The sequence below is a fragment of the Hypomesus nipponensis genome, chromosome 18 (genome assembly GCF_054491055.1).
Source record: "Hypomesus nipponensis isolate SF chromosome 18, ASM5449105v1, whole genome shotgun sequence".
In the NCBI taxonomy this organism is placed as follows: Eukaryota; Metazoa; Chordata; class Actinopteri; order Osmeriformes; family Osmeridae; genus Hypomesus; species Hypomesus nipponensis.
Genome location: NC_140378.1, coordinates 21,615,288 through 21,628,199, shown reverse-complemented (window position 1 = coordinate 21,628,199; position 12,912 = coordinate 21,615,288). Strand labels below are relative to the sequence as shown.

General features: G+C 49.4%; 1 protein-coding gene across 1 annotated transcript in view; it reads left to right on the top strand.

Annotated features, from left to right (window-relative positions):
* myt1b (myelin transcription factor 1b) overlaps nt 1-9,875 on the top strand; it is a 49,601-nt gene extending 39,726 nt beyond the window's left edge. The window contains exons 16-26 of the mRNA XM_084679117.1: nt 75-296; nt 1,715-1,857; nt 2,949-3,011; nt 3,453-3,521; nt 4,181-4,243; nt 4,645-4,725; nt 6,926-7,147; nt 7,273-7,361; nt 8,890-8,993; nt 9,092-9,235; nt 9,719-9,875. Of these exons, the coding sequence (XP_084535243.1) occupies nt 75-296; nt 1,715-1,857; nt 2,949-3,011; nt 3,453-3,521; nt 4,181-4,243; nt 4,645-4,725; nt 6,926-7,147; nt 7,273-7,361; nt 8,890-8,993; nt 9,092-9,235; nt 9,719-9,862 (1,344 nt within the window). The 3' untranslated portion in view covers nt 9,863-9,875. The remainder of the gene's footprint in view (nt 1-74; nt 297-1,714; nt 1,858-2,948; nt 3,012-3,452; nt 3,522-4,180; nt 4,244-4,644; nt 4,726-6,925; nt 7,148-7,272; nt 7,362-8,889; nt 8,994-9,091; nt 9,236-9,718) is intronic.
* The last annotated feature ends 3,037 nt before the right edge of the window (nt 9,876-12,912 follow it).

The window sequence follows — 12,912 nt, the reverse complement described above, 5'->3', positions numbered from 1 at the left end:
CTCTCCCTCTCTTATCCCTCCCTCTGTGACCCCTGTATGACCCCTGTGTGACCCCATGTGACCCCTGGCTGCAGAATGTGGACATCGAGGTGGATGAGAATGGAACTCTGGACCTAAGCATGAAGAAGCCTATTAAACATGAGGGCTCCAGTCCAGGTGTGCTCTCTCCTGACCCCTCCTCTTCCTCCCTCCACCTGGCCTCGCCTCACCTGGGCCACGCCCACAAGCAAGAAGAGTGGGAGGGGCCTCTGGACTACACTAAACCCAACCGCCAGAGAGAAGAGGACATAGAGGAGGTTTGTTCTCTAAGGTTCTATACTGCCAGGTTCTCTAAGCAGAGGTGGGACCACAGGTCCAAAGGGGTGGGGCAAAATCTGGGACATATCGGGGGGTCTTTCTTCTGGACCAGTCTATATTTTAATGAACAAGTCAACTTCTGTGTCCTATTTGTATTCTTTGTTAATTAACAATGGATAATTGTAAACATTCACATACATTTGAGTAACTTAGTAGACACTTACACATAAGGCATGTACAAATTATACTTACAGTACATGATTGTACAGTACATGTCCAATTTATGATTGGATCTTTTTCTCTTTGGGTCACATGTCATCGTTTGGGTCATCATCTATTTCCTGTGGCAAACAAATGTCATCAATGAGCTTAAAATAATACAACCTACCTAGCTAGCTTTCTAGTTAACATGTAGTATCTAAAAATGCATACTACTCTGCATGATCATTTTATTGTGATAGGGACAGGTTGAGGAAGTTTGACATAGCTACCTTGTTTCTTTCCAATACAATCAACCTTTTTGGTAACCACCCGCTAGGGTGACAAGATTAGAGTTTGTGAAAAAGAGGACACTTCGTTACGGGGAGGGGGGGTGGGGTATTGCATGCCGCACCATAACCATGTGAATACATACAAATGTCACAAATGAAATGACTCAAATGACAGGCTATATCATCATTTATTCATACCTTAACAAAATTGTAAATGTAAACAAATCTTTTTTCATTTAGTCCAGTGCTTCTGTGGCTTTCAGTGGTTGTTTAATGTGTCAGAAAATTTTACAAATAAAACATTATTTATATGGCCACATATTGAAATTAGAAAATCAAGACACTTTGGACTTTTTGGCATGGCTGCAGATATCATGTGCTGTTGTAAACAATGTAACTGGAGGCGGCAAGGTGCTCAGTGTTGCCAGTATCGTACCAAAGGCTTAAAAGGATCGTGTTTGGGAGGATAATTATCATGCATCTGGCAACACTGAGAAGGCGGTTGACCAATGACAGTTCTCTCTACATTCAGTGCTCGCCCAAGAAGGTGGAACGTAAGGGAGATACACTTTCCAAAACTTGTAAGGCGTAATAATGAGTTTGTGAAAGACCCAGAGAAACACAGATATCCGACGAGACAAAATCCCGGACGTTTTTGGAATCCCTGCCGGACGTGTTTTTTAGGTCTCGAAAAGAGGACATGTCCAGGTAAAAGAGGACGTCTGGTCACCCTACCATCTGCAACTGACTCGTTTTTTAATCTATGCTCGATAGCATTAGCAGCAATGAGCTGTTGAGAGGAGTGGTCGATGTTCTGCCTCTGGTGCCGGGTTGGCTGTCGCTAGGAGACCACTGTGACTGACAGGTGCATGTGTGTGGGTGTGTGTGTGTGTGTGTGTGTCTGTGTGTGTGTGGGTGATCTTCAGATGGAACACACAGGCCAGTCCTGTGCCTCGTCAGATCCTGAGGACTGTGAGGCCTGGGAGGACAGGAAGTACCCAGGCGATGTCACTTCCCCCAACTTCAAGATCCAGATCCAACCCAAGGACTGCAAGAAAGACCTGCTTCTGTAAGGGATCCCTCTCACACTCTCCTCATCACTCTCTCCTCATCACTCTCTCCTCATCACTCTCTCCTCATCACTCTCTCTCCTCATCACTCTCTCTCCTCATCACTCTCTCCTCATCACTCTCTCCTCATCACTCTCTCTCCTCATCACTCTCTCTCCTCATCACTCTCTCCTCATCACTCTCTCTCCTCATCACTCTCTCCTCATCACTCTCTCCTCATCACTCTCTCTCCTCATCACTCTCTCCTCATCACTCTCTCCTCATCACTCTCTCCTCATCACTCTCTCCTCATCACTCTCTCTCCTCATCACTCTCTCTCCTCATCACTCTCTCCTCATCACTCTCTCTCCTCATCACTCTCTCCTCATCACTCTCTCCTCATCACTCTCTCTCCTCATCACTCTCTCTCCTCATCACTCTCTCCTCATCACTCTCTCCTCATCACTCTCTCTCCTCATCACTCTCTTTCCTCATCACTCTCTCTCCTCATCACTCTCTCCTCATCACTCTCTCTCCTCATCACTCTCTCTCCTCATCACTCTCTCCTCATCACTCTCTATCCTCATCACTCTCTCCTCATCACTCTCTCCTCATCACTCTCTCCTCATCACTCTCTCTCCTCATCACTCTCTCCTCATCACTCTCTCTCCTCATCACTCTCTCTCCTCATCACTCTCTCTCCTCATCACTCTCTCCTCATCACTCTCTCCTCATCACTCTGTCCTCATCACTCTCCCTCCTCATCACTCTCTCCTCATCACTCTCTCCTCATCACTCTCTCCTCATCACTCTCTCTCCTCATCACTCTCTCTCCTCATCACTCTCTCTCCTCATCACTCTCTCCTCATCACTCTCTCCTCATCACACACAGACACACACACTCCTCCTCTGACCTCACTCTCTCTTCCTTTCACCTCTCTCCTCATCTCTCTCCTCCCCCCCCTCTCTCTCTCTCTCTCTCTCTCTCTCCTCCTCTTTGTCCTCCTTCTCTCTCCTCCACTCCCCTCCTTCTCTCTCCTCCACTCTCCTCCTTCTCTCTCCTCCACTCTCCTCCTTCTCTCTCCTCCACTCCTCTTTCTCTCTCTCCCAGGTGTCCCACCCCTGGTTGTGATGGTAGTGGTCATATCACTGGAAACTACGCCTCCCATCGCAGGTAGGACACCCAGTGTAGAGACTCACACCCAGGGTCAGAGGTCAGGGGTCAGGGTCAGGGTTAGACTCAGGTAGGGTAGATTACACCCTCCTCCTAGGCCTCCTGCATGACAGAACCTGTGGATCTCTCAGGGGTCAGGGGTCAGTTCTCCTGCATGACAGAACCTGTGGATCTCTCCCTGGCTGCTCTCTACCTGCTCCTGCTGACTATTACTGTCTTCCTCTCTCTCTCCTTATCTCTCTCTCCTTATCTCTCTCTCCATTTCTGTCTCTCTTTCTGTATCTCTCACTTTGTATCTCTTGCTTTCTGTCTGTTTCTCTCCATCCCTCCCCCCTCTTTCTCTCCATCCCTCTCTCTGTCTCCCTCTCCCTCTCTCTCCCTCTCTCCATCCCTCCCCCTCTTTCTGTCCTCCCTTCCTCTCTCTCTCTCTCTCTCCCTCAGTCTCTCTGGGTGTCCTCTTGCTGATAAGAGTCTTCGTTCCCTCATGGCGGCTCACTCTGCTGAACTCAAGTATGTGTGTTCTCCTCTTCCTCCTCCTCTCCTTGTCTTCTACACTCTCTTCTCCTCCTCCTCTTCCTCCTCCTCCCCTTGTCTTCTACACTCTCTTTCCTCCTCCTCTTCCTCCTCCTCTCCTTGTCTTCTACACTCTCTTCTCCTCCTCCTCCTCTTCCTCCTCCTCTCCTTGTCTTCTACACTCTCTTCTCCTCCTCTTGCTCCTCCTCCTTCCTTGTCTTCTACACTCCCTCTTCTCCTCTTTGTCTTTGCTCCTTCACCTCACCACCATGCTACCATGCTAATGCTACACACTCCTATCATGCTACCATGCTAATGCTACACACTCCTATCATGCTACCATGCTAATGCTACACACTCCTATCATGCTACCATGCTAATGCTACACACTCCTAGCAAAGCTACCATGCTAATGCCACAGATCACAGTCATGCTAACATGCTAACGCTACAGACCTATCTAATGCTTCAATGAAACTATGGCTCCAATGCTAATGTGATACTGCTACAGACCTCTATCATATTAACATGCTAATGCAACAGACATTCATGGAAAAGCTACGGACCTCCACCATGCTAATGCTACATGGCTACAGGGTGCTTAAACGAGTCTAATATGAATGTATCTGCTGATGATGCTCCCCCCTAACCCCCCAGGTGCCCCACCCAAGGGTGTGACGGCTCCGGCCACATCACCGGAAACTACGCCTCTCACAGGAGGTAGGACTGTCTGACACCTGCACACCGGCATTGACACACATTCCAATCGCTAACACAAAACAACACACACTTCCAGGCAACACACACTCATACACCCCCCCCCCCCCACACACACACACACACACAAGGTCAGAGAAGTCTAGAGACAGATCATCTTAGTTGGAGACAGGATTCACACACATGCACACACACACACGCATACACACATATCTCACCAGCACAATTCAGGCCTGTCTGGGGATGATCTCAATTTAATTTGATTTGATTCTAATCAAATTTGATTCTAATTTCAGAATATATCTGGTTTCCTGTAGTGTTTCCTCCAGGCTCCTCCTCCTCAGCAGTGTTAAGGCTGTTCCTTTACCAGACTTTTTTATCGGCTTCATACTTTGTGTTTGCAGTTTGTCTGGCTGTCCGCGTGCCAAGAAATGTGGAGTAAAAACCGCCCCCAGCAAGGACCCGGATGCCCCCGAGCTCTTAAAGTTCGTACCGCTCAGAGACACACGTACAGGTCGTAGGGCTCAGAGACACACGTACAGGTCGTAGGGCTCAGAGACACACGTACAGGTCGTAGGACTCAGAGACACGTACAGGTCGAGGGCTCAGAGACACGTACAGGTTGTAGGGCTCAGAGACACGCGTACAGGTCGTAGAGCTCAGAGACACACGTACAGGTCGTAGGGCTCAGAGACACGTACAGGTTGTAGGGCTCAGAGACACGCGTACAGGTCGTAGGGCTCAGAGACACACGTACAGGTCGTAGGGCTCAGAGACACGTACAGGTCGTAGGGCTCAGAGACACACGTACAGGTCGTAGGGCTCAGAGACACACGTACAGGTCGTAGGGCTCAGAGACACATGTACAGGTCGTAGGGCTTAGAGACACACGTACAGGTCGTAGGGCTCAGAGACACATGTACAGGTCGTAGGGCTTAGAGACACACGTACAGGTCGTAGGGCTCAGAGACACATGTACAGGTCGTAGGGCTTAGAGACACACGTACAGGTCGTAGGGCTCAGAGACACACGTCCAGCAGACAGACAGGCTCAGAGACACACATCCAGACAGGCGGCCATCTTGGTCCACCCAACCCCCTCAAACATAGCATATTGATGACATCATCCATGGCCACACAGGCATTTAGGCTATCCGACTGCAGTTAGGGTTCGGGTTAGCTAGTTGATGCTAGAGTATTGCAGCATAGATCTTAAAGACAGAATATCAAATCCCCCTCCAAAATAAATAAATATATACATCATTTTACCACTCTGTGTGAGCCTTGTTGTGTGGGTGTGGTAGGTGGAGAGTTTGGTGTCTGTGTGCTGTGCTGCTTGGACAGTTTTCACTGGAGAAGCTGCTATATGTTTAGACTACGTTTACATTTATTCATTTAGCAGACGCTTTTATCCAAAGCGACTTCCAAGAGAGAACTTTACAAAGTGCATAGGTCACTGATAATAACAACAAGATAGCCCCAAAAACATTGTGGGTCGCCAAAACATAAAGCACATATTGTGAACAACCAAAAAAAGTGGAAAAGGGAAGAACCATAAGAGCATGTAGTTAAACAAGTTACAAGTAAACAACATGAATTGCTATAAGTGCAAGTGTATCTGTAGAAAAGCAAGCAACAGTAAAAAAAAACAATTCACAGCAGTACAACAATTTAAATTAGTTACCACTGACCAACAAGAGCAACAAGTCTCTAAGCAAGAGTCATTGTGATCCTTGAGGAAACTAACATTATATTACTGTGTAATTATGATAATACTGATAATAATAGTACAACGACTATGTAATAATATTATGCAACAGTTACTACCATGTAACTACATAGCGATACTTGTAGTAACAACATTGTAGGTACAGTTACACTTTATTACGGTTTATCGGAAATAGTAAAACTTGATATGTGAGAAATTGGGTTTTTCAGGGGTTAGTAGATGCTAACGTTGACCCCCACACCCTCCACCCTCATTCTCTTCCTCCACACCCTCTGCCTTCCCTCTCCTCTCCCCCCTATCCCTCTGCCCTCCTCTCCTCCCTATCCCTCTGCCCTCCTCTCCTCCCCCTCCCTCTGCCCTCCTCTCCTCCCCCTCCCTCTGCCCTCTGCTCCTCCCTATCCCTCTGCCCTCCTCTCCTCCCTATCCCTCTGCCCTCCTCTCCCCCCTATCCCTCTGCCCTCCTCTCCTCCCTATCCCTCTGCCCTCCTCTCCTCCCCCTCCCTCTGCCCTCCTCTCCTCCCCCTCCCTCTGCCCTCTGCTCCTCCCTATCCCTCTGCCCTCCTCTCCTCCCTATCCCTCTGCCCTCCTCTCCCCCCTATCCCTCTGCCCTCCTCTCCTCCCCCTCCCTCTGCCCTCCTCTCCTCCCCCTCCCTCTGCCCTCTGCTCCTCCCTATCCCTCTGCCCTCCTCTCCTCCCTATCCCTCTGCCCTCCTCTCCCCCCTATCCCTCTGCCCTCCTCTCCTCCCCCTCCCTCTGCCCTCCTCTCCTCCCCCTCCCTCTGCCCTCTGCTCCCCCCTATCCCTCTGCCCTCCTCTCCTCCCTATCCCTCTGCCCTCCTCTCCTCCCTACCCCTCCGCCCTCCTCTCCCCCCTATCCCTCTGCCCTCCTCTCCTCCCTACCCCTCCGCCCTCCTCTCCTCCCTATCCCTCTGCCCTCCTCTCCTCCCCCTCCCAGTAGATGCCCGGTGCCAGGCTGTGACAGTCTGGGCCACATCAGTGGGAAGTATGCGACCCACCGCAGTGCGTATGGATGCCCCCTGGCGGCGCGCCGGCAGAAGGAGGGTGTTCTGGGCGGAGCCCCATTCAGCTGGAAAGCCTTCCGCGCCGAGGGCCCCAGCTGCCCCACACCCGCCTGCGACGGCTCCGGCCACGCCAACGGCAGCTTCCTCACGCACCGCAGGTGAGCCACGCCCACACATGCCATGCGCACACTATGACCACGCCCACTATGACCACGCCCACTATGACCACGCCCACTATGACAATCTGCAAGCCCTGATCTTGACCCCTGACCCTCTGCTCCAGCCTGTCCGGGTGTCCCAGAGCCTTTTCTAAGAAAAAGAGCAAGTTCACTGGAGAAGACTTCCTCTGCACCAAGTCCAGGACCAGCGACGGTAAGAGTGGGTGTGTGTCTGGGTGTGTGTGTGGGTGTGTGTGTGGGTGTGTGTCTGGGTGTGTGTGTGGGTGTGTGTGTGGGTGTGTGTGTGGGTGTGTGTGTGGGTGTGTGGGTGTGTGTGTGGGTGTGTGTCTGGGTGTGTGTCTGGGTGTGTGTCTGGGTGTGTGTGTGGGTGTGTGTCTGGGTGTGTGTGTGGGTGTGTGTGTGGGTGTGTGTGGGTGTGTGTGGGTGTGTGTCTGGGTGTGTGTGTGGGTGTGTGTCTGGGTGTGGGTGTGTGTCTGGGTGTGTGTCTGGGTGTGTGTGTGTGTGTGGGTGTGTGTCTGGGTGTGTGTGTGGGTGTGTGTGTGGGTGTGTGTGTGGGTGTGTGGGTGTGTGTCTAGGTGTGTGTGTGGGTGTGTGTGTGGGTGTGTGTCTGGGTGTGTGTGTGGGTGTGTGTGTGGGTGTGTGTCTGGTAGGGGTGGAGCGGTACACTGAAATCACGGTTCGCTTCATACCGCAGTTCAGACATCACAGTTTGCTTCATACTGCGGTTCAGACATCACGGTTCGCTTCATACCGCGGTTCAGACATCACAGTTTGCTTCATACCGCGGTTCAGACATCACGGTTTGCTTCATACCGCAGTTCAGACATCACAGTTTGCTTCATACCGCAGTTCAGACATCACAGTTTGCTTCATACCGCAGTTCAGACATCACAGTTTGCTTCATACCGCGGTTCAGACATCACGGTTCGCTTCATACCGCGGTTCAGACATCATGGTTCGGTACGAGTTTGGTACAACGGAGGGAAAAGCAAAACAAACCAGGTTCCTCTATGAGTGAATACGGGCGCATTGAAGATAACATGTAAATTCCGATTGCGTGAGTGATTTTTTTGGCCCTATTTGTGTATGTAAAGGCTGGCTCAGCACTGTAGGGTGGAGAAGTTGTCTCGTTCCAGTGATTGGCACACCTGGGTGAAGGCGTCGGATATGTTGAGTCATTTAGCACACGATAGATGTGTTATATGGTCTTATCCAGATGAGTTATGTGCTTTAGCATGTTAGGTGTATTTCCACTCACATTCCCCACTACTGCTGATCAACGCTGAGACACAGCGCTCGTCTCATCCACCACTCTCTCACCTGTAGTACTGGAACTGAATGGGAAACCAAAGTTTCGTCCTTAGTGCTGCAAGCTATCTTTGACTCACGGCGGCGCCAATCAGAGCTTCAGAGCTACAGACTAGGTGTCCCTAAAGAACACGAGGATCTAACAGTAGTTCTGCTTTACATTAATTCATTTGCACGCAAGTTTTATTTATTTTTATACCGTGTATTCTCTGTGTAATTTCATGCACCGAACCGTGACACACCGAACCGTATGGTTCAGTACCAATACATGTACCGTTCCACCCCTAGTGTCTGAGTGTGTGTGTGTGGGTGTAGGGTCTTCTATATTATACTATACTATACTATACTATACTATACTATACTATACTATACTACAGTCTTAACTGTACACTACTGTACTCTCCTCTTGTCAGTCCTGGATAAGGATGAGGACATCCAGCTGCTGAACAAGGAGATAAACGACCTGAACGAGTCCAACTCTGAGGTGGAGGCAGACATGGTTAACCTGCAGACACAGGTGTGTGTGTGTGTGTGTGAGGGGGGGGGCATAATCATGGCCTATATGGTCCCTCATTTGTAGTGATGATGTGATGATGGAATGATGCTGGTGTCCAGATTTCGTCCATGGAGCGCAGCCTGCAGAGCATCGAGCAGGACAACAAGATGATGGAGGAGCAGAATGAAGCTCTGTTCCTGGAGCTCTCTGGTCTCAGCCACGCGCTCATACACAGCCTGGCCCACATCCGCCTGCCACACCTGGTGAGACACACACTCACATACACACACACACACAAACACACATACACACACAAACACATATGAACGTACACACACACATTCACACACTCATACATACCCTCAAACCCACAAACACACACATGCACACACACACACACACATGCACACGCATGCACACACATACACGTTTACATTTAGTAATTTAGCAGACGCTCTTATCCAGAGCGACTTACCGTAAGTACAGGTACATTCCCCCGAGGCAAGTAGGGTGAAGTGCCTTGCCCAAGGACACAACTTCATTGGCACGGCCAGGAATCAAACTGGCAACCTTCTGATTACTAGCCCGATTCCCTAACCACTCAGCCATCTGACTCCCATTTGACTCTGACATACACTCACACAGACACGCACACACAGTCACACACAGTCACACACAGTCACACACAGTCACACACAGTCACAAAGCACTCGAGAGGCTCATGATTGGTTATTTGTCCACCCCAGCAGGAGCCAATCACCGAGCAGAACTTCGACCGCTACGTGTCGACGTTGACAGACATGTACAGCAACAAGGAGCGCTTGCAGAGCCCAGAGAACAAGGCTCTGCTGGAGACCATCAACCAGGCCGTCAAGGGCATCAAGGTCTGAGGAGGGTGGGGTTTAGGGGGTCAGGGGTCAGTGTTGAGGGGTTTAAAGTCAGTGGTTGGGGGGGACATAATGGTCTAAGGGGGGGGGGGTCAGGGGATGGAGGGGGGTGAAGGAGGGGGGGGACAAGAGACTTTACAGTATCATAAAGGTGAATACTTAAAAGGGCATTCAGGTTTTCTAAACAGCAACTTTAAAAGACCCAAACCAGAACCAGGACTAGAACAAGAACTAGTAATATAAATAGAACCAGGACCAGGACTTAACTAGCTGTTTCTGGTCTGGAAGGAGGATGCAGAGAAGTAAAGAGGATGTGAACCTCATCCTTCAACCTCAAACTTAATGTCCAACTGAATGAAGAGTCTGGATTCCCATTGGCTGTCACTGTAGCTCTGTCCGTTCTGTCATAGAAGCTTAGAGGAAGTGGTCTCCATGGACACCATGACTCATAGCAGGAGAGCACCAAGGCCACGGTGACGCATGGAGGATGGAGAGAAGCGGAGGTGCTGCCTGAGCGTCTTAGCTGGTGGCTGTGTGATCATGTGATCATGTGATCATGTGATCATGGGCAGTAAGGACTCTCCAAGCAGAAACATGCACATACACACACATACACCCCCCCACACACACACACACCCTGATAGGCCTTGAAGAAGAGACAGAGGTTGTAGAGCATGACATCATCATCTTAGTGATGTTCCATCTGGCACCCCTGCAGCCCCCTGCAGCCCCCTCCCCCCTGTACCCCCCTGCCCCCTGCAGCCCCCTCCCCCTGTACCCCCCTCCCCCCTGCAGCCCCCTCCCCCCTGCAGCCCCCTCCCCCCTGCACGCCCCTGCCCCCTGCAGCCCCCTGCCCCCTGCAGCCACTCATCCACTCCCAGCAGAAGGCAGCTGGTGTGTGGATGATGGAGGAGGGCAGTAAGAAACGCCCCCTGTTATAGTTCACTCTCATGGAGTCATGGACATGGTCATTTGCACTTCATTTCACTGAATAGTTTGTGGTACAATAATTAGTTGTAGGACTATTTACATTTGTGAAACGCTTAAAATGTAATTTATTTGCTGTTTATGTTATTATTATTATTATTGATGTTTGTTTGTTAATTTATTTGAATTATATCTATTTATTATGTTTATTGTTTTGTAAAGGGACCTTGTCAGGGAGAAATCAGGACTCCTACACTCTAAAAAGATAAATTAAAAACTGACCACATTTAATTATTTTATATATATATATTTATATCTTATTTTATTTGAAATACTTTTAATATACATTTTCAAGTGCAGATATTTTACAACTGAAAGTTTTGATAATTTTATAAACATTTTTTATTTTGTTTTTAATTTAACGATTTTGTTTACAGTACCTCCGTCTCTCTGTGATCTGTAAGTACCGCAGGGGGCTCCTCACCCCTGACCCCTGAGATATACTCCTGGAGGATAAGAAAGTATTTATTATTTAGTATTTATTAGATATTTAAGAAGGTTTCTGTGATGTGTTTATTTATTTGGTTTGGATGGGTGACAGCCAAGTCCCAGCTGGTCACATGAATAAAGACTACAGATCCCAGAGCAACACTAACCTGTCTGAATAAAGACTACAGATCCCAGAGCAACACTAAGCTGTCTGAATAAAGACTACAGATCCCAGAGCAACACTAAGCTGTCTGAATAAAGACTACAGATCCCAGAACAACACTAAGCTGTCTGAATAAAGACTACAGATCCCAGAGCAACACTAACCTGTCTGAATAAAGACTACAGATCCCAGAGCAATACTAACCTGTCTGAATAAAGACTACAGATCCCAGAGCTACACTAACCTGTCTGAATAAAGACTACAGATCCCAGAAGCACCTCGCTCCTCCTCCAGAGTGAAGCAGGTCCAGCAGGAACATAGTTTCTATAAATAAAACATGGCAGAAGAAATAAAACAAAGACAGAAACCTGTGGCGGTCCAATTATACCTCTACTAGCAGTCTGTAGCAGCCTAGCCTGGCTCCCCTGACCCCCTGCCCCCCCTGACCCCCCTCGTAGCCAGGAAGCCTTCTCAAGGGGGTAGGGTTAGCAGATGTTAAGTGGGGCTGTGTGTGTATGGACTTACAGGGGCTCTGTAAACACACCCAGCTTCCAGAATCAACACACTTCTACATAAACACACACAAGCTTCATAATAACACACCCTTGTAGCCTTACTATAGAAGTTAATTTTTTGATGCACAAAGTGCCACTACAGAACTCTCACTTTCAGACCTGACTCCTCCCATCCTGCCGTATTCCCAGGCAACCGTGTGGGAACAGGGCTTTGCAGGGAATGGATCCTGGTTAGGCTGGAGGCTTTGTGTGGGTGGAGCCTCGATGGGGGTGGGGCCTAATGGGGCAGGGCCTTGTGGGTGGGGCCTCAGCGGGGCAGGGTTTTGCGGGGGGAGTGAGTCAGGTGCCTTTATGTCTCAGCCCAGACGGCCATAAGTACACACTATATACATTCTGTATAAATAATAAAGTTTAAAGAAGCTATATAAATATGAATGAAAACATACGTCTATTTTTCCAGTGTATTTGTTGACTTCTTTTGTGTTAGGTGGTCCCACAAATGTATCTGTCTGGAAGAGACTGGTCTATCTAGAGAGACTGGTCTATCTAGAGAGACTGGTCTATCTAGAGAGACTGGTCTATTCAAGAGAGACTGGTCTATCTAGAGAGACTGGTCCAGGAATGGGTTAGGGTCAGGGTCAGGGTCAGGGTCAGGGTCAGGGTCAGGGTCAGGGTCAGGGTCAGGGTCAGGGTCAGGGTCAGGGTCAGGGTCAGGGTCAGGGTCAGGGTCAGGGTCAGGGTCAGGGTCAGGGTTAGGGTTAGGGTCAGGGTCAGGGTCAGGGTCAGGGTCAGGGTCAGGGTCAGGGTTAGGGTCAGGGTTAGGGTTAGGGTCAGGGTCAGGGTCAGGGTCAGGGTCAGGGTCAGGGTCAGGGTCATCCAGGGCGGACAAACACAGAACACTCAGCTGTGGCTTTAAAACATGTTGTCATAGCAACAGTTAGTTAGTGTTACCATAGTTA